General features: G+C 43.5%; 1 protein-coding gene across 1 annotated transcript; it reads left to right on the plus strand.

Annotated features, from left to right (window-relative positions):
* Positions 1-392: 392 nt before the first annotated feature.
* sbk1 (SH3 domain binding kinase 1) lies at positions 393-19,520 on the plus strand. The gene is given in 6 exon segments (XM_064322325.1): positions 393-1,390; positions 12,842-13,068; positions 13,846-14,048; positions 14,592-15,161; positions 15,163-15,327; positions 15,330-19,520. Coding segments are annotated over 6 exon segments (1,284 nt in total). The 5' UTR covers positions 393-1,352; the 3' UTR covers positions 15,411-19,520.
* Positions 19,521-19,647: the final 127 nt, after the last annotated feature.

Consider the following 19,647-nt stretch of genomic DNA (forward strand, 5'->3'; position numbering starts at 1 on the left):
TGATTGGGAGGGTTTACTTACTGATGTCAATATACCTATCTCTGTAAAGTGGTTAAATTCTCCAGTCGGATCTATTTTTTTTTCTTTTTGGCATGGTCCTCTTAAGTTAGAAGCTATTCGATTCAGCTGCTTCTATAATCTACAATACTTAGTTTAATTTAGTCATTTATACATTTGTTTTAACATTGCGGAAATCTATCACTAATACATTTGACCTGCATTTCACAGAATATAACACAAACAACAAGCAGGGCACAAACGCGGATTCCCGCTATCCAATTTGCGTTTCTTACAACTGTCACCCGGCACTAGGACCCAGTGCACGTGAACGCTCGTCAAATCGCCGGAAGGTGGAGACCATGAGACATATGAACAATGAAAAGGAACAGAAATTAAATTCTGTAATGAATGAAATAAGAACACGAGACTAACGTAAACAGTAATAAACGTTAAACTGATAAGAATCAAGGTGATGTCCACAAAATCAGTAGAAAACCAGAGATATTGAATTACTAGACATTTTACTCAGAATTTAATTGGATTGAGGTTCTTCAAAACTGGGGTTTGATGGACATTATTTGTTCTATTTTTCCTGTTAATTTTAAGGATAAATGCAAACTGGGTTATGTCTTTGAAGAACTGAACTGGGTCTTCAGCCCCACAGACGAAAATCCAGGACAGCCTCGCGCAGGCAAGCAGATTGACAAGGGGGCGAGGTTGCTCCGCTTCGAATGTTAATACATCTACTGTGGACAGTTGCCACCACTGTGATTTAACGCACGGAATTTGGCACACAAAGGTGCTTCTGAAAATTGTAATGAAATGAACAAGTTCACATGATGGCATCTCCTACGAACAACGAAGTGACCCGATTCAAGTAACCGCTAAGAAATAGTACGGAATATTGGACCGCGCACTCGCAACCTGAACTCGGCAGAGCGTGAGTACAAAGACAGACAATCAAGCGAAGAGCACAGAGGATACGCGCAATGGTAGAGCGCTGTATGCATGTCGCAATTCATCTCCTTTGCACTCATAAAGGGTGCAAATGCATAAGGAGAACATCATTTGGTGCTTTATAAATATTTAGCTAAAACGAATTCCTCTCATTTCGAAAATTATTAATGCTCTTCTGAGAACTCTGATAATTAGATATATTCTACAACAAGTACATCGAGCCTAATAGGCTACCTGCACATCCTGTACATTTGACAATACTGTTCCATATGAACGCTTTGACCCAGATTAACTGAAGGCATAAGAAATAAGGAGCATTTTGGAGCATTGCCATTGATCACCGGGGAAGTACCAGGTCAGTGAACGAGCAAAGGTGCCCCTAGAGCGGCGAGTGAATGCAGGACCATGGGGGAGAAAGACAGGTCGCCAGCAGGTGAGGAGACCATGGGGGTCGTTCGATTAATCTTTTGCACGTTCGTGTTTTGTATTAAAGTTCCTCGCTCCACGTAACATTTTGAGCTGAGTAAGAACTATAACAAAATATTTTTGTTAAGCAGATAGACTATATCAATCACCAGTTATTTAAATGTTGTTGATTTATGTAGGCTGGCCGCATGACCACAATCACTTATCCTGTGTAAGTTATTAAATGAATACCCCTGCGCATTATTTTCAAATGTATTAGACAATGTCAGACCGTTCAGAAAACTTGAAGAGGCATAAACTGTAAATTCTAACCAATTATGACTTAAACTTGCTTGTGTTGGCGTATTGGCCGTATAAATCCACGAGACGTGTTTTTTGTTTGTTTTATTTATTTATTTATTTATTGCTAAGCTCAACACTTTAACGTAATAATTAAACCGATACATCTAATGTAGGCTACTTCGATATTGTCACTTTTCTTTCTCTTATGAATTACAAGCTACTTAGTGTAGCCTACAGTTTTAACGTTACAGCGTGAATACTCGAAATTGCCTTTGTTTTCTATGATAAAATAAAGATTTGTCTTTCCTGTTTGGCTTTCATTGGGCTACAATTGCCAAATGATGTTTCTAATGTTAGTATCGCAGTGCCAGATCTGTGCATAACTAGACAACTGGATAGTATCCTGCATGCGTATGAGGATTTGGAAAGATTTGCGAAATAATTGCATGAGTGAATATTGAGTCTATGTGTGTGTGTGTGTGTGTGCGGACGCGCGCGTGCGTGCGTTTAAATAGTTTAATTATATGTGATAGGGTAGCTTCAGACGAGACTCCGTGCAATCGTGCAATTGAGCATTGTCCTCCATATTGTGTTAAGGTAGCCAAATATACAAGCAAGCATTTTATGCACAGAGCTTCGTTAAATCTGTGTTAAATCTGAGTTTGTGTCTTTGAGCTGAATGAATCTGGCTGAAGATTTTCTGTGACATAACAGACCTCCCTGTTGTGAATTTATGTTTGCTTCTGAAACTTGGCAAACATTTGAGGAACAGATGCACAAAAGGTCTTCTGTACTATTTCATTGGAATGATTAAATTTTAGATTTCCATACAAAAACTTGTTCTGATTTTCAAATTGCACATTGTGAAAAGGCCTAGTATGAAACAAGCATAATATATTCAACGTCTATCCAAAGGTTTAAATTCTTTATTCTGGGTAGAATTTTGGTTGTGTAGCAACAAGGACAATCTGCAGGGTTTACCTGTAGTGACAGACAGATCTTTGGCCATGTGTCCACAAGAGGGCAATGAGTAAACCCTGTGACTGTGTCCCAGCTGTAAGAGCAATTTTCCATTGTGCCAAAGATCATTGTGATTGCTGTCAGCTGTACATGATTGCTCAAATGTAGAGACAGTTTGAATTTAACAAGAGAAAAAACCAGCAAGTCTAGGTTCTGTTTATATGATTATGCTGATGCTTATTCTTGTATGTTATTTGCCCATATGATCCTCATTTGGCATTGTTATTATGACAATACTATTCATCTGGGTACTACTACTGCTACTTCTACTACTACTACTACTACTAATAATAATAATAATAATTATTATTATTATTATTATAACAACAACAATTATAATAATGTTATTTGTCATACACTTTTTTCCTGAATTGACTTCCATGACTAATATAGCAGACAGAAAAACAACTCCGATACAATAAATGAAATGAAAAATGTGGAAAACAGTACTTACAATAAATATAAATGGAAAAAAAAAAACAATTTGTAGAAATTGTCCTTAAGAGCAATATGCTATTATACATAAAGACTATTTGAATGTAAAGCCTAACAATGGTCTATAAAAGCCATGTTACCTTTAATTACAATCTTTATTTGGTGCCATAAGATGATCTATAAGATGAGGATAAACTTCACATCTCTATAATCACAGTGGGAAATATTAACTTAAAGAGCTACGTCACAGTACACAGGGCCGCATTCTGGAAAAAAGTGAGTGTGAACAGGTGTGTATTAATCAGCACTTGAAGGTGAGAGATTCTGCACTTGTAACAGTTGAAGGTAGTTCTCTCTGAACCAATGGGGGGCATGTGAGGAAAAAGGGAAAGTCTTTGATGTGTCACTGCGTGCACAGGACACAATCAGACAGCATGTGATTGCTGTCGCCATCGATCAGTGGCATAATGAGTACTGTAGTCCTGAAAGAGCATAAAGGCAGAACCCATTGATCTCAGGTCCATATTACTAATTTGAAGTGTAATAGGCTCCGTGCCGCCGAGCGAAGAAATAACCACCTTAGTGTGTGTTTTCTCCAGCCAGCACTGGTGCTCGCCAGCATATTGTCTGAGACTGAATATATTTGAGAAAGCCAGACATTATTCCCCTCCTGGTAGTTCAGTGAGTATTGCTTGGCCTTCTCTTATTACACTACATTTGTTTTCCCTCTAAGTGCTCATACACTTCAGACTTCGGGGAAATGATAAGGCGAAGTGGAAACTTACACCGTACAATAAAAGTTCCTATGCACTGCTGTCAGTGTTAATTTATTGATTGTTGATGCATTGTTGCCAAATTAAATACAGCAAAGTAGGCCAATTTTTTAATATGCCGGGTTCAGTATTGACTGTCTCATAACAGTGCTTTATTTATTTATGTATGCATTTGTTTGCTTGTTTGTTTCATTGTTTGTTTTGGCAATTCTGGCTAATATTCTCACAGGAAATTTGGGAATGAAGTGCAGTTCTGAGGTCCTGAAGGCCTAGGTGTGATCTGTAGGTTTTGCAGGCAGACACGGCAAGTGGAATCATCTGTGAAAGTGTTTCATTAAAATGAGACGCTGTAGATTAACAGTGGTTTATTTTTACATTTGGTTGGCTTGCTGTGGAGTTACTCATCATTCCTCTCCCATGTCAAATGTTTTCCTGGCGCTCGAGTTGACTTATTTGGCACCAAATCATTCTTGAATGTGGGAAACCGAAGGCATTCTTGTACCCTCTCCCACGCGGCAGTGTAATCCAGGGCTGGTCCTGAATACAGACAAGCGCCTAATCAAATAAGTACAAGAGTTAGAGGCATGTTTCGTGTGCTCCGCACATCAAATTAAACATAATAAGAGAGGGGCCATTAATCATTAACAGCGGGGCAGATCTTCATTGCCGTTTAAAAAGACAGAACAGTACAGGGAGGGGGGAATAGACAGTGAGGAAACAATGATGAGTAGATGAGCTGCATGTAACGTGTAAACGTGGAATGACACATGGGCTACATCTCGCTTCAGCTCTACAACGCAGCCCCCCCCCCCCAAAAAAAAAACAAAAAAAAAAATTTGTAATGTACAAGAAGGGGATTGAGTTACTTTCTCTGCTGATCATTGTATCATGTCAGTTTCTGCCCTGACTGCAGGGTCTGTAGGCTCAGTTCTGTGCTGCACAGAGGGGCTGCATTGATAGTGCATTGACATGGACGCCGTGTCTGTTCACGCTCTGTGGGCTTCACTCGCTGTATCGATTCCAGGTTTCCCAGAGCTCGTCCTTCAGGAGTAAGAAAATCTCCTGTGGAGATCTGCTGTGAGAGCCAGTTTTGGTCTTGAGGCATGACTTCAGTACCATCAGGAACAAGGAAGTCAGGGTTTTCTTTTTCTCTAAACATAACCATGTTTTCTCTGAACATAAAATGGTGAATGTGGATTAACTGGTGGGCATCTCGGTTTTTGATGCGTGGATTACTGTACTGTGCTGGTGCTATGCTGTTCACAGCAGAAATTGGTCACTTGTGGGCTCTGAAAAACAGAGCAGCATGCACAGTTTTACAGAAAGGGATTTTTTTAAACCTCAGGTTGAGAGCCCAGTTTTTTTTCATACAGCTTGTTTCTAGAACATGGAGTGCCTTTGTCAGTGCAGGAAAAAAAACATAACTATGTTATGGCGTGCAGCTGGACCTTTCCCATACAGAAAGTTAAGTGGCCCAAATTCTGTGGAATCATCACTGTTCTTTGTTCTTGCACTTTCAGAAAAAAATCTTGTTTCATACTTGCAATGTAGTTTTTAGAACTGCTGAATTGTGAGTTTTGGATGAGAGATTGGGTCATGAGTAAGTAATACCAAAAAAACCAAACCTCCAGTCCATGGCTACACCTCACCTGGTTTGTTCTTTTTTGTTATTCTTCAAGTACCAGTGCTCCCCACTGCAGTTCAGTATCATTACCTTTGAACGCAAACACTGTTGTTGGTCGCACTTGCGGTTGGAAGATCGTGAGTGGTGAGCACAGTTGAAAATCATCAGGAATAAACAAACCTCGGCTGGGAAAAGGGCATTTAGTGTAAATGACCTGCTGAGGTTCTGGTCCGAAATACAGCCAGCCCATGAGCGCCCCCTACTGGACAGCCATTTAAAAATAGATTGAGAGTGAGCCCAGAGTTGTGCTGAGCCTCTTGTGGCTGTAGCTCATTTGCACTCAGTCTCCTGTTATTTACACTTGATCACTGGTAGCAAGGGAACCAGGGCTGATGAGAATCAAGGTCCAGTTTAGCATTAGAAAGCAGTGTTGACACTGTGAGTATGGGGTGCAAAAACACATACCAGAATAATGTGTTTTCCATTCTTACTTTGAGAGCCTGGAGCACAGATAGCATCTCCATTTCCGGTTTGCCAAAGCAAATTTTGAAGTTGGAACACATAAGTAAGGATTGTTATTTCCATAAGTACGAAAAAAAACACTTGGATGCCATGCCTCTAGTACAATATTGGAAAGCAGTAATAAAGTGCACTGTGGAAATTCAGATCTTCGGTGTTTTCAGATGTTAAGTGGCAGACCTGCAGAAAGGACAGTCTTGGATGCTTTTGTGTGTGAGGAGGGTGGATGACGGAAGTCATGGACAAAGAGAGGTCGGGGCAAAAAGGATGAAATTCTGCCTGGCAGCGGATGGTGCTTGATATTTATGTTTTAGGCAGTAAATATTTCTCTGATCAAGAGGAAGAACATGCCCATTGCCGCATAGTTTAATTTCTGGGTTCGTCAATTTAAGGTGGCACTATATTGATCAATATTTTCCATACTGTCTGAAAGCAATTTCAGTAGCTGTCACATTCTATGATGCACGTTCCAGTTCTACTGATATGAGAAAAATGTAGTACATGCCTAAAGATATCCTTGCACCTATATGGAAGAGAGCTTTGCTAAAAAATCTTTTTATTATGATTTTGTAAGCCATAGGAATAGATGCCAAATCGCATGGATGGAGCATTGAGAAAATCTTATAAAGTGGAATTAAGCTCAAATTAATTCTATCCCTTATATTCCTAATCTCATGGGATCCACAGCATGATCCATCCTGCTAAGACCTGTTTCCCCTCTGGGGCCAGTTGCTCTTAAAGTACCCAGTCTGTGCAGTTTGTAGCTACAGCAGTGTCAGCAGCATGGTACTGTAAGTCCTCCATCTATCATCACTTTGTCTGGTAAAATGTCTCACAATGTCTTGAGGTAATTTTACACATCTATTACAGCTAGATGCTGACATACCTGAGGCCAGCTCCCAGAACTCACATGGGATTTTGTACATTGTCTGTTTGCCAGTTCCATGGCAGTCAAAACATATTCTGTCAGTGTTGTGTCGTTTCTGGTTTCTCACCTTGTTTTCTTTGATTAAATGAAGAAAATTGGAGGAGAGGCTGCTGGTGTTGTTTCTTTGTCTTTGCTTAGTCTTTCCTTAGTCTGGGTTCTGTTAAAAATTCAAGCAAACCTCTTTTATCTTTGAATTTGCTCTTTGCTCCCTTATTTCCTGTAACCTAGCAACCTGGCAGATATGGCCCATTCTTAATTGGTGCACTTGGGCTTATTGGAGGTTGGGTAAGATGGAGGGCAGAGGAGAGGCATGCCCAGTGGTGTAGGTTGAGCAGTCAGCATGGTTAGGATCTTGTGACTGGTGGTTGGGATTGATCTGTGTGTGTGGTGTGTGTGGTGTGTGTGTGTGAGAGAGAGAGAGAGAGAGAGAGAGAGAGAACTTTCTTTGAAATAAATTAGTGCTGGGGGGGGGGGGGGGGCTAAACCGAATGTTCAAAGCATTACATTTCAAATTAACTGTAGGATGTATCCTCCTTGCACAAAAGGCACTTATTAAAGTAATGTTCAAAATGTGCTTTCCCCTTCTGCCAGGCCCTACTGGCAAATAGCCTTAATAATCCTCAGAACAAACAGTGCTGTAGCTTAATTAGTATTACCTTTTATATACCTTTTTTAAATGTTGTCTTATAATTGCAACTTCATTTATGGTTTTCAGCTATAAAAAGTACCTATTAGCCCATTAGAGGATCGATACTGCATGCAGTGTTGACACTGTTTACTAAACATTAAGTCAAGGCAGCATGTCCATGGCCATGGCAATTCTTTCAGCTAATCATCAGAACTGCAGATTGCTTGAAGATGTTCTTCTGACTATGCATAGGTTTATATTTAAACTGAATCTGCTGGTGGGCTGCTGGGTTGTGCCAGTCTAGTTATAGTGCATGAATGGCCCGGAACAGGAGGATGATGCATAATTGGCAGCAACGGTGCCCGGGGTTAGGGAGGGCTCAGTCAGCATGGATCTGTAGCTCCCTAGCGACCTCCACTGGTCAATCAGGCACCTGCAAGTCCACCTGTTAAGCCGCACTTGAAGTGCCTCATTTCCGTGCAAGCCTGACTTGTGAGCTGTGGTGTGGTAAGTGTTGCTTGGCATCGCATGCTCGGGCATGTGCTTGTCTGCGCTCTGCCAAGATCAGTGGCAGAGATTCCAGCAATGAGCGTTGTTATGCACACAGTACAACTGAGCTTTCTGTATTGGGAAAGAAAAAGGGGGAATGAGCATAATAAAAACTTGCAGGTAGGTGTCACTCTCCTTCCTCCTCTGCAGCCTCTGCTAAATTGGCTGTTCCCAACTGGGCGAGTGGCATTGCTTGCTACAGTTACTACCAGCCCTTTTCTTCCCAAACCAGGGCAGTTCACATGGGCTGAGGCAAAGGTCAGAGCCAAGGCTTACATCATTGTGCAGCTCATTAAAATCTGCTCGAGTCTACATGATGTCTCATGACTGAAATAAAAGCATGTAAACCTCAATCTACAGCAGGGCTCTGGATGAGCAAAAAACACTACAAATGGTCTTGCTGTAAAAGTCTCAGGAAAAGTGCCAACCAAAAAAAGCTCTCCAACCTAGCCACATTCTTTGTGTCTTTCTCAGGTTAGTGAATATTCCAATACAGGTCACTGAGTCTCAGGGGCCCATTAACACCTAGAATTCTGGATGCTTTTTAGGCTAAAGATGGTGTAGCAGAAGCAAAGTCTTATGAGCTGTATAATCTCCTGTTTGTCGAGGCCTGGCTGGGAGGTGGAAGAAGACCTGGGTTAACAAGCAACCCTGGGTGGAGTTTTGAATAAAACTGCAGGTGTCCTACAGAGTGACAGCTCTTTCCTCGGGTATAATGAGAGTTTGGATCAGAGCTGTGAGAAAGCTGACCATTAGTCCATTGCAGTACAGTCAGCTACACTTGTAAACCTGATTATCACCCTTTTTCATTGAGAAGGGATTCATCTTACTCCCATAATTCCCTGTGCATGCTATTCACGCTACTTGTGTCCAGTGATTTTCTTGTGCAAATGTTCACATTTTTGACAAATTTGAAAGCAGACCTCATGGCCAAACCCCTCAAAGCTTTGTGGGAATCTGATATTAATACGATGAGGGATATTACAATTATATAACAGTGAAATGTCACACATAAGGGTACATTCACACAGAGGTAATAAGTTAATTAAAGGGGAAGTCCTCAGATCTTAGCTTTACTCGTTGTGCTAGAGGAAGCCTTCCTCATTGGCTGTTATCAAAGGTTCCAGGCCTGAGTAGCAGTATTACCATGCAGTATGACAGCCTGTTTACCCTTTGATATATGTATCTTCACTCTGTGAACCTACCCAGCGGCTGTTGTTCAGACTGCTGGATCAGCTAGCTTGTCCCTTAAAACAGAGAAGACAACTGTTGCTGTACTTTTGGGCTTTTAGAGGGGAATCTCCGGTAGTACCACAGAGGATGTTTTGCATATGCAGGGCAGCTTGCTTGGCATGCAGCAGACAGTAAAACAGCACTTACTGTCGGGCTGTTGCAGGAACACATTGCAACAGCCTGTTGGACCATTTCAATCTCAGTTTATACACAAGCCAACCAGACTCGGTGCCCTATATGAATCATATATATGGACAGATGGGAGAGGTCGTTTCATTATTTATAAACACGTTCTCACTGTCATTATTTAGTAGGCCAGTCTTGTTTTACAGTAATTTATCAGAACATGCTGCCAGGAAATCTTTTGAGCAGTTTGTAACATACATTACTTATTGGATTATGTAAAAAAGCAACAAATATAGAATGGAAACAATCCAGATTGGAAGTTCAGAAATATAGTGTCCATCTTCAGATATTAAACTGAACATGAATATAGTATTCATAGTTGGAGTTTATTATACATACTACATGCATGTGCACTGTGGTCTTTTTTTCATTTCAGGCTGAGAATGTAAATAAGGTGCCCACCATGAGTGCATTATTATTCAGTGCACATGCATTTGTGTCTTGAAAAACCCTATATAAAAAGTATATAAATTAGCATAATTAGCTACAAGAATAATGTGGGGCAGAAATTCAGCACTATTGCTACTTACCCATTGTATTACTTGCTATTACTTTTTTCCTTATTGTAGGAACCTGCCCATTCACTGAATTTGTTAACATTCATGCATTCTCTTTGTGGAAATATGTTCGAAGCAAACGTGCCAGCTTCCCAGTTCCCCCATGGCCCTTGGTGCAATTATAGCAGATTCAGTACATATAGTATGCTCGTTTCTACAATGTGACTCTACAGCAGTCCTTTGTATCATGCACCATAGGAAGGGTGTGCATTCAATAAGTCAAGGACACTGATCAAACTTGTTAAGCCTCAGCACCTTAGGTACAGTCCCTCTGTTTTTTTGTGGCTGTAGCAGTTAAGCAACAGTGGCCTATAGTGCAGTTTAATTGGAATTAAAATCTCCAGTGGCTGCTGCAGAGCTTGTTTGTGTGCTGTTGTTACCCTGCAGGGCTCTGAGGAGATAAAATGCAGATGTCAGTGGTTAAGCTGTATAATGCATAAAGATGTAAAAGATTAAGCATAGCACACTCTGAAATAAACAGAAATGAAAAACAAGTCGATGCTAATGAGGAGTGCAGTGATAGAAAACAACAGTCTAATTATTTAAGTAGTATATTCGGAAGCATCGCTTAGCCATTCAGAAGAGTTTTGGGAGTGTTTTCCCCTCTTAGTCTTTCGTACACTTCGCACGGATTATGAAAATTTTATTTTTCCTTGCTGTAGATTCAAACTTTTACATTTTCATTTTTGTCCTCATGGGAAATCCGTTGAAGTAAGTGCTCCCATTCCCAGGTTTACTGAGCATGTCTGAGTTGACTGTGAAAGGTCTGCCCTGACCTGGTCTGAACTACATGCAAGAGAGCCTGAATTCCCCCTGGTTTCACAACAGCCATGAACATTGCAGCTGTTCTTAGCACAGCTGCAGCCCTCACGGTTAACGCTCCCGTTGGCCTCAAACCAAGAGCCGCGTCTTGGCCGGATGGAAGTGTCTATTCTTATCAGTCATATTTCACCGAGAGCATAAAATATACAAAAGGCACTTCCCTCTGAATTTAGGCACTGCAGCCGGAAGTAATTTAACGCTTTTTTTTGTCCTTGACCGATGGAGACGCTTAGAAAGGATGAAAAGAGCTGTACGGAATGAGGACTTGCTTTAGTGCAGTGATACAGCAGCCGCTGGGCACGCCGGGCGGGCTACGTGCTGTCGGGACTGTAAGACATGAAGATAACCTTTCTGAACGAGCAGCGAGAGGAGCACGCTGCGTCCTGAAGAGGGCTGACAGCCACGGGGGAGGGCCCGGAGGCTGCAGCTGCTCTGTCGGGGGCCGCCTCACACACTGGCTCCCTTCATTCAGCTACTGCCGCTGTCCTGCCCGCCTCCCGGAATCCCTCCCCCCTCCCCACTTCACCTCAGAACGGCCAGTTCCCTGAGACCACAATCATGACATGAATAACAAACAAGACTTTTGTTTAATCCCTCCCGCTTATTCATACACACACACACACACACACACACACACACACCCACATACACACACACACGTCGACACACAGGTTCGTAGTTCACCGATGACACTTTCATTAAAGCCTGCTGAATAATATCCTGTTGTACTGCTTTCCTCTTTAGATGTTTATTGGCCTTACTGCTGAAACCATAAGCCTTGTTAAATCTGTGTTAGTTGAATTTGAGCTGGCTAAAAGGCTAGCCCACTCTTTGTCGAGTTATGTTTTTGAAGGCTCAAATGCTCTATTTCTGATCCTCCCTCTGCTTCATTTTACGCTGCAAACATTGATTACTTCCCCAAATGACACTTTGCTGTTGGGGACATCTATATATAGTCTGCCAGCGCTTATTTATTAATATCCTCTGCTTTGAGGTGCTGCTTATATCCATCTATAGCTTAGGAAATCTAATGAGATTCACGAAAGGAAATTGCTTTATTCAAAATAATTTTCTGCAAGAGGGATATGTATTTGTTTTCCATTTCCTCAGCAATGTAATGTGATTAAGCCTGACTTTGGTGCATGTCATATTCTGTTGAAAACAGCGCATGGAAGACATAATACAGTGGCATGGTGTCTTTATTATGACAGAGGGATGAAAGGCAGCGGGCAGGGGCTTTGTTTTTCTTTTGGCTTTTTGTGTCCTCATTTCTTTCGATTTAATTTATAAATAAACACCAAAGTCAAACTGAGATGTGAAATAAGCAGTTTATATCCTAGCTGGTCTTGCTGTATGTTTGGCCTCAGCAAAGCAATGCACTAATTTCTTATGCTGTCCATGTCAAACAATACAGTGGTAGAAAGGCAAGTGGTTGGTTGCTGTGTTTGCTAAAACAAAATATTATGGACAATATGCCCCCCACAACATACACACAATCCAAGCCCAGAGGCAAGGAATGCTGGAAATGTACAGTAATTTTGCATTTTGTTACGGGATCTAGCAGCCAAAGAAATGAAGCTCTAATCGCATGTTTTTTCTTCTCTCTCTTTCCCCAGCTGATTGTCAGTGTTGCAGTATTTATCACTATCTGTGCAAGGAAAGCTGAGTAATCTTAATTGAAAGAGAGAGAGAGAGAGAGAGAGAAAAGAGGACAAAGGACAAAGAAAGGATGCGGAGGGAGAGGGAAGGAGCAGAGCAGGGAAGTTAGTAATGGGACATGCAGTCCCATTTGTTAGCTTTACAGAACACGACAGCAGGAATCCTTCAGCGCAGCACCTGGGACTGTGAATAATTGAGGGTGTGGTAGCCGCCGCCGCGTGACCCCCGATCTTCTGTGTTCAGTCTGTCCCACTGTTCCAAGGTGAGCCTGTCTCCAGCGGGAGGAGGGGGCTGCGCGGGCGGGTCCCCCACGGGCAAGATGGGCTGCTGCGGGGTGCCCGTGGAGGACATGCAGGCCCTGGCCATCAGCTCGCTCTCCGCCGCCGACATACACAAGCGCTACGAGCACATCCGCGAACTGGGCAAGGGCACGTACGGCAAGGTGGACCTGGTGGCGCACCGCACGCAGGGTGAGTACCGAGGGCAAGGATCTGCGCGGGTGGGGCTCCCCACGCCCGTCTGTCATTCAGAGCGCGGTGATGCGTAATGCCTAATATAACATGGACCCTCAGACCGCCGATGTGCTGCCGGTTCTTTCAGCGAACGCGGCAGGCGTAGGGGGAAAGAGCGATTCGATTTCCGCTGTGCTGTGGGAGGTCAGCCCACCCTCGAGTGAGAGGACGGTGGCGGTAACAGGCAGCGGGGCGCGACAGTCCTGCGACGCTCCTCACCCCTCCTCCTCCTCCTCATGTTCGGCGGAATCCGTAGTGACAAGACGGACCCCTGTGATATTTGCTAAGGGAAGGGAGGCGCCGTCAGGGGCTGATGGCAATCCAGGCGATGTCGCGTGGCGTTAGCGCACAGGACCCTTTCTCCCCGAGCCTCCGCGCCGGCGGCTGCGCACCTTATTAGCCGCTCCGAAGCAGCGGCAGATGGCGAACGTGACAGCTGACGAAGGAGGCGACGCTGGCCCGTGTCAGTGGGGATCTTTCTCTCCGCCTCGCAATCCAATAGCGGCGGCGGCGCTGCGAGCGTAATGGCATTTAGGATTTGCTTCGCTTTCATTGCGCCGACAAATAGGATGGCTGTGTGGAATAAGTAGTTTCCCACCAGCTCTCTAATGGCTCCCCTGGCCTTTCAGGTTGTTAAGGTGTTTGCCGGTAACAGTCTCGCCAGAAATGTGGGTCGGTGTTTGCATTGTGGCCGAGCGGCTCTGGTTATCGGTGTTTTGTGTTTGTGTGCCTCAGGTACCAAGCTGGCCCTGAAGTTTGTCAACAAGAACAAGACCAAGCTCAAGAGTTTCCTGCGAGAGTATAGCATAACCAGCGACCTCAGCTGCAGCCCCTTCATCATCAAAGTGCTGGACGTGCTGTTCGAGACGGAAGAGAGTTATGTGTTTGGCCAGGAGTACGCGCCAGCTGGAGACCTGTTTGACATCATCCCCCCACAGGTACAGCTCATCCCCGCAGGTTCATATCACCTGATGTCTGGCTTCTGATAACCCAGGAGGATCCTTTGACAGTACAGCTGCACCCTTTAGTTAATGAGTCTGTTGGGGCTGCCTAGTAGTCTTTTCTCAGGTGTAAGGGATTGTCTTTATGTCACATCATATTGGGAATCCAGGGACTGGAAATGCTAAAGCCAATGTCATTATTAAGCATACACCATAGGTCGTTCCAGTGAATATCATCTTACTGAATATCACAACACTCTGAATATAATGCTGATATATTATCTGTTTGTCATTTTTTGTAATCCGTATAATCTGTTTGTCTGTTTTTCAGTCCGAAATGAGTTCTGTCCATACACCCAATTTTGTGTGCATTGCAATAAGGATATTAAAGCAATCAGTTTGTTTCTGTTTGCTATGAACTTACATGACTACAGAATGATGCGGAAGGCCAGTGTGTAAGAGGAGAGAATGAGATGGCTGAATGTAAATGAGGCCGATGTAATCACGATGCCCCTCCCCTCTGGTCCGCCCCCCCCCCAGGTTGGCCTGCCGGAGGAGATGGTGAAACGCTGCATCCAGCAGCTGGGCCTGGCTCTGGACTTCATGCACAGCAAGAGCCTGGTGCACCGGGACGTCAAGCCGGAGAACGTGCTGCTGTTCGACCGCGAGTGCCGGCGCATCAAGCTGGCCGACTTCGGCATGACGCGGCGGGTGGGCAGCCGGGTGAAGCGCATCAGCGGCACCATCCCCTACACGGCGCCCGAGGTGTGCCAGGCCAGCCGTGCCGAGGGCTTCCTGGTGGACTGCAGCCTGGACGTGTGGGCCTTCGGGGTGCTCATCTTCTGCATGCTGACCGGCAACTTCCCCTGGGAGGCGGCGCTGCCCTCCGACGCCTTCTACGAGGAGTTCTGGCGGTGGCAGCGCGGGCCCTGCCGGCCCGGAGTCTTCCCCTCGCAGTGGCGGCGCTTCACGGACGACGCGCTGCGCATGTTCCAGCGCCTGCTGGCCGTGGAGCCCGAGAAGCGCTGCTGCGTCAAGGACGTCTTCTACTTCATCAAGTACGAGCTGATGAGCGAGCTGCGCCGCCGGGCCTCCTGCAGGGGCAAGCGGTCCGAGCGGGGCGTGGCCTCCTGCGGCAGCGGCTCCTCCTCTTCCTCCCGCCCCGGCCACAGACACCCCGAGCCCTCCACCCCGCCCGCCTCCTCCTCCTCCTGCCTCCGGCCCGCCCCCCTCAAGAGAACCGTCCTCTCGGACCCTCACTCCTCCCGCTTGGACCCCAGCCTGCACCACTCCCCCGGGCGGCAGGAGAAGGGCAAAGGGCAGGTGGTGATGGCTACAGCAATCGAGATCTGTGTGTGACAGCAGAGAGGGCGGGGTTTAGGGCGGGTTCAGGGGTAGCGGCATCAGGGTCTGCAGTAGGAACCTTCTTACAGCTAGAATTCAAAACGGTGTGCCCTTCAAAGTATCTGTTCAACAGGGAAGGGAACATCATGCTGGCTTGATACATTCTTAGAAGAAAGGGTTCCAAAAGGCTCCTCTGTGTCGGCATAGAGCCCGTGTAGTGCAAGGGCTCTGTTGGGAGCTGTGGAGGGTCGTGTAAAGAACTAAAAAGGGTTCCCCTATGAAGACAAGCCAAAGAACCCTTTCTTCTGAGAGTGTAGTTCATCCCATTTTTTCTGATGCTAGTTTATCATGATATGAAATGTTCTCTACATGCCTTTGAATCTTCATCCCCAAATAATCTGCGTGTGCTGATTAACCACACTTCCTGCCTACAAGTGGGGACTTCTAGAGGAGAGTTTTAAAGAAACGCACTCTACTCTATAAAGACTTGCACCTTGGGGAGGCCTTTCTTAACTAGGTCATGTAAAGTACTTCACAATGCATGCCACTGTTTGGAAGGCCAGTGATTCCAGGGGTGCTCTGACTTTGACTGATAAAACGGCGTCCATACGATCTCCAAGCCAACCACCAAGTGGACCTTTCAGATGAGGAAAACCTTCACGGAAAGGGATGGCTTTAATGGGGCACGACAACATGAAGCGCAAATGTAGCAGTTTCCTAGGAGACAGCTGTCCGCTGTGTCCTTTGTGCTCTGATACTGTTTTATGTGCACCCAAATAAGGCTCTCCTCTGTTTGATCACGTCAAACCAATCTCAGGACGGCACTCAGGGGCAGACTTCCTGTTCTGGGGTTCTTTGTTCTACCTGTTATCTCATTACTGTCTGAGAAAGGAACTATGACAAAGACCTGTATATGCGCACTCAGTGGTTAGGTACAGTAACTGCTCATTGCTAAATCAGTACTGCAGGCTTGTGCCTCAGAGGTGTTCTACTGTATCTCCCAGTATAGAAAAGCATATGTTTGTATCTTGTTGAGTGACACACTCAGAACAGAATTATCCTTCTGTTTTTCCCCTTGATTTACAGGGGCATCAATTTTGGATAAGGGAATTTAATTATGTTTACTCTGTGCGTGAATGAGTGAGTGTGACCAAAGTCAGTTTTAGTATGCAAAAATGATTTGTAAAGCACAAGCAATTGGAGTAATGAAAAATTCTTTAAGGAGTTGCCTACTCCCTCACCACTTCCTACCCTCAAAACTAAAACTCTATACCCTACCATATGTTTCTTTCTGGGACAGTGAACTTCTGGCCCTAGTCATTTGCTACATTTAAACACAGCCGTTATTACATGCGTTGTCATTTTATGAAAACGAATAGTCAAACCCACTGGAGTTTACATTGCTGTAGCGCTGTTCACTGTCCAACTGTAAGTGTAGCGATCAAAATGGAATGCATTTGTAAATTAGGATAGAAAAGGCACAGTTGGAATCCCATTAAAAACTCATCACAGGCTGTGGAGTATCTGTTAGCAACTCTCACATGGACGGACAGAGTCAGTAGGTCCTCCTTCCTAGAATACAGCAGCTGTGTTGGAGTACCTCTGGAGTAGTATCAAATTTTTAGTGTCTTAGAAGTAGAAGATATGGGTACCTGGGAAGGGTGGGATAAAGGGGAGGGTGGGGTTTTGGGATGATTTCCAGAAAAATGCACTGTATGTAGCAAAAACAAGTACTGGCTATGTATATTAAAACATTACACAAGGAAGGACAAATACATTTGTTAATCATTTGTTTTACTAGAAATAGCAGCCTGCAGAGAACAGTTGTGATGGACAGGAGGTGATAGGAGTCACAAAAAATAAGCAAGTCACCCCATGGGTTTGGGAAATGCAGCTTGGTTTAATGTTTCCTGTTGTCCTGTCTTCCTGAACATGAGCTCATTCAGCTGCAGCTCAGATCATTATTCCACCTTGTCTGACTCATCATTGATTTTTCTCTCACTTTCCCATCTGTCCTCCCATCATTCATCCCCCCCCCCCCCTCCCCCGTGGCCTGGGACAGCGATCTCACCTCATGTCTGGAAAGCTATGCCACTGTTCTGAAATGTTCTTTTTTTCCTAAACATCTGAGATTTCTTCTTCTGTTTATGGCTTTGCAGAACATAAAAGGGTAGATCACGTTCCGGGATTTTTTTTTGTGTATGTTTTTTCTTTTGGTTGTTCAGATGGTTTTATGTGCAATGAATGATATTTCAGATATTCACTTTCTGATGACCTCTCTGCTTTATAATGGCAGGTATAGGGGCATTGTATTTCCAGGCTGTAGATAGGAACAGAACTATAATATGTTTTCACATTTATACACATAAATATCAGTATATTTATGCTGTGTCGGTACTTCTTTCCTTGAGCTCATTCAAGCTCCATGTGCAGTAGGAAAGAGTTCCAACCAAAGATTTTAAGCATAATGTCTTGAAAAATAATCAACTCGTATACATACATTACTGGCGCAAATAGTGGAAACACTGCACTTAAAGAAGTTCAGTACTCTCAAACCTGTGCCCTGTCTTCTGTTGTTGCTTCTCAGAGCTATTTTCATCTGTAAAAATATATTTTGGATAGTTATCTTCTTGACCATAAGTGGTAAAATATACAAGCCAAAAAAGGGTTTCTTTGTATCAATATTATCATTTTATTTAGAAAAATACTGTACAAAGAAATAAATGTAAAAGCTGATTATAAAATTTCCAACAGTAAGATAAATAAGACTGCTCAATTATGTAGGCATGAACTAATACATATAGGAAAGTGTAATGAATATAACACAAATGCAACTAATTTCTTAATTTTAGTTTTATGTTGATATTAGATTTATTACATATTACATTTATTATGCCAAAAAGAGAGACTGTTCCAAAATGTTGCATTAGTTGTCAAACTCTGTATGTAGTGTTTCCATAATTTGAGTCATTACTTTATATAGAACCTCTGCATGCATACTGTCAATACAAGCTGTGGAGTTCCTAGAAGTGTTCCTTGAATTTTCTTGCTTTAGACAACAAAGCCCCAAATGCCCTGTACCTGCCATTTTAAACCTGGTGTGTCATCCAAAACTTCTGTAAATGTCTGAAATGTCCTTCATCACACATTAAACGTGTCTGTGCCAATGAAATATCTAAATAAAATTTTTTTTTTGAAGCCCTTGGAAAGTGAACTATCCCTTCAGGTTCTCATAATCCGCTCGCTGTTCAGTCATGGTGAAATTAGCAGTTGGCTTGGCGGTAATGTTCTTTTTTTTTAAAGCGAAAGAAATGGGGCGTTCTGATTGGCAATAATGAAACCAAACCTCCATCGCCCCCAAAGTTAATTTATTCCTATTGAACCAGCTTCTTCACAAGTTCGCTATAGTTGCACTGAAGCTTGGTGTCACAAAATTACTTAAATTGAGTTGGATACGGCCTAATGCACCAGCATCTTGTGTTTGAGCTAGCGTATGACAATTGCGCCTTGACTGTTAAAACAGGGCCCACGATGTGAAATATGAAATCTCTTGGAGAATGATCATGGAGTTTGTTTCCTTTGGCTCTGGTGTGGGCTGAGTGTGTGTCTACGTGCATGTGAGCATGCATGCCATCACTTTTCTTTGAGTTTTTGTCATCCTCACTCATGTTCTGTAGTCACTTCATTGTTTCAGTTTTTAAAAGTGCCAGCTGTCCTCCCAGCCACCTGCTTGTGTTTGCTTGTCCATTCACGCTCCTGCAGGGTTTTAGGAATATGTGCTATTTCTGCCTTAGGCCTTGGTGTTTCCAAATAGTGCAATAATATAGAAGATGACAAGGGATAGATTAACTATTTTGTGGTGACCACCTGTTTACCTCAGTTGTGTCCTGATTGTACCAACTCAGCTTGTTTTTCACCTGTGAATATGTATGTTAATTTACAATATACATATGTAGACCTGTTATATACTAGAAACCTTAAAACTAGAAAAGAAAATTAAGGATGCCTAAGGTTCCATTTTACAAACTGTACTAAAATTTAGTGTTTTTATTTTGATTTTGTTAGTGTGTTGGTTCTCTGTAGCCTTTGAAGCAGACCAGAATTAAAGTTGTGATAGCTAAAGTGCTCATTTGCATGTGTATTATTGTCCCGGCGTTTGGCAGAAGAGGTTGAATGTTCTGAAATGAGTGTTCCTCTAACCACCAAGCCCTCCACTTTTATCAGCGTAAGTAATTAAAAATGCATCACATTT

The sequence above is a fragment of the Anguilla rostrata genome, chromosome 2, assembly GCF_018555375.3.
Source record: "Anguilla rostrata isolate EN2019 chromosome 2, ASM1855537v3, whole genome shotgun sequence".
Classification (NCBI taxonomy): Eukaryota; Metazoa; Chordata; class Actinopteri; order Anguilliformes; family Anguillidae; genus Anguilla; species Anguilla rostrata.